Source organism: Priapulus caudatus, unplaced genomic scaffold, assembly GCF_000485595.1.
Source record: "Priapulus caudatus unplaced genomic scaffold, Priapulus_caudatus-5.0.1 Scaffold1423, whole genome shotgun sequence".
NCBI classification, from domain to species: Eukaryota; Metazoa; Priapulida; class Priapulimorpha; order Priapulimorphida; family Priapulidae; genus Priapulus; species Priapulus caudatus.
The window spans coordinates 67799-69347 of NW_014578484.1; the positions used below are offsets into that span (position 1 = coordinate 67799).

The 1549-nt window shown below is 45.1% G+C and overlaps 1 protein-coding gene across 1 annotated transcript in view; it reads left to right on the plus strand.

Annotated features, from left to right (window-relative positions):
• LOC106816584 (rho guanine nucleotide exchange factor 3-like) overlaps nucleotides 1–1549 on the plus strand; it is a 23187-nt gene that overhangs the window by 20590 nt on the left and 1048 nt on the right. The window contains exon 8 of the mRNA XM_014821206.1: nucleotides 1144–1311. Within this exon, the coding sequence (XP_014676692.1) occupies nucleotides 1144–1311 (168 nt within the window). The remainder of the gene's footprint in view (nucleotides 1–1143; nucleotides 1312–1549) is intronic.

The following is a 1549-nucleotide window of genomic DNA, read 5'->3' on the forward strand; positions in this document are numbered from 1 at the left end:
ACTTTTTTATTTTTTCGCCTCAAGTCCCTGTGGGCTATAGTACTAGAGCTAGGTAACTATTTGATATGGTTAGGGTTAGGGAGTAGGCGTAGGCGACTCCCTAGACTCGTTAGTGGAGTAGGCGAGGTACGGTCCGGCATATTAGATAGTACCAGGGTACTTTCCGATATATCGAACCGTACCCAGGGTACTCTCCGATAGTACCCTGGGGGACATAGACCCTCTCAGCCTTACTCTCACTGCTCTCAAGGTTTTGGGCATCTTTGTTGGTGTTACTTGGTTTGATTCTTTACCGTCGTGTTACTCTTGTCGATTGTTTGCTATCCTACTGATTCTTTCTTTGATTATTTACTTACCACCAAATTCGTTTTATTACGAATTATTTAGTTTATTCATTAATTATTTATTTACTTTATTACATTATTCGATTATTTACTTGCCAGCTATTTCTTTTGACTATTCGATATCCTGTCGCTTCTTTTGAGCTTACTAGATTAAGCTAGCTTACTTACCGGCCCACCCTGATGTATACAGCCTGGGATGTCAGCACGTGAGAGCTCTCCCTCTAATCCTCTATTGTACTTAGATACTCGTTCACATGGCATGTACGATACCAACCCTCTGTGTGGGGACCTGCCTGACACTGGCTGTGGCTTTCTTCGGGCAATCCAGTTGCAAAAGAGTTTACCACATTCATTTATGGTGACATATCCCCTCCGGGTATACTCGTCACTGGACAGTTTAGGCCATGATAAAAATATTGTTTGTTTGCCCTCACCGGACCGGCCCGCCAAAAAGGGGCCGACTCAAACATTTTTATTGATCTTTCCCATTCTTTTTTTTTTTATCACTGTACATTATATAAATCTGTAGGCAATACATTATATGTACCAAGCAAAACAAACAAACAAACATAAAAGGTATCTCCATACAAGCACACCCGAGTATGTAGACACCATGCTGAATTTGTAAAAAGACCCCCTCGAACAAACAAAAATTAAGCCTACCTACCTACCGAAACTTTTCAGCCTGGGTCGGGTGAGGGCAAACAAAGATTTTTTTAATTGTGGCCTTAGCACCAGATGATTAGTGTTTTGAAGGGCACCCTGACATGCTGGTGAATCTCTAAGTGTTTTCGCTTAGGTGAAGCTCATTGAATCCATCATCGGGGAGGTGGATCGCGAGGCGGGTCAGCAGAAGTGCCAGTTTGTCATCAACCGGCTAGTGGAGAGCGAACACCGCATCCACCCGCTCATCCACGAGTCGCACTACCTGCTGTGCGCCGGAGAACTACGCAACAGTCGCGGCACGGTGAGTGAGGCAGGGTAAAAAATACACGGGAGCGACGAGCGAATCGCTCTTCAAACCTCCGGAATCGCTCCCGTGAGGCTCAAAATAGCTCCCGTAAAATTATTGAAGAATGTATAAACCGCCTAACTTGAAACAAAAGGCAGCTACTAACGACTCTTGCGCCCTCGGTGATGCGGTGTGGCTCGCTGGGAGATTGGACATCGACGCAACACTCGGCGAGCTAATCTTTGACCTAGCT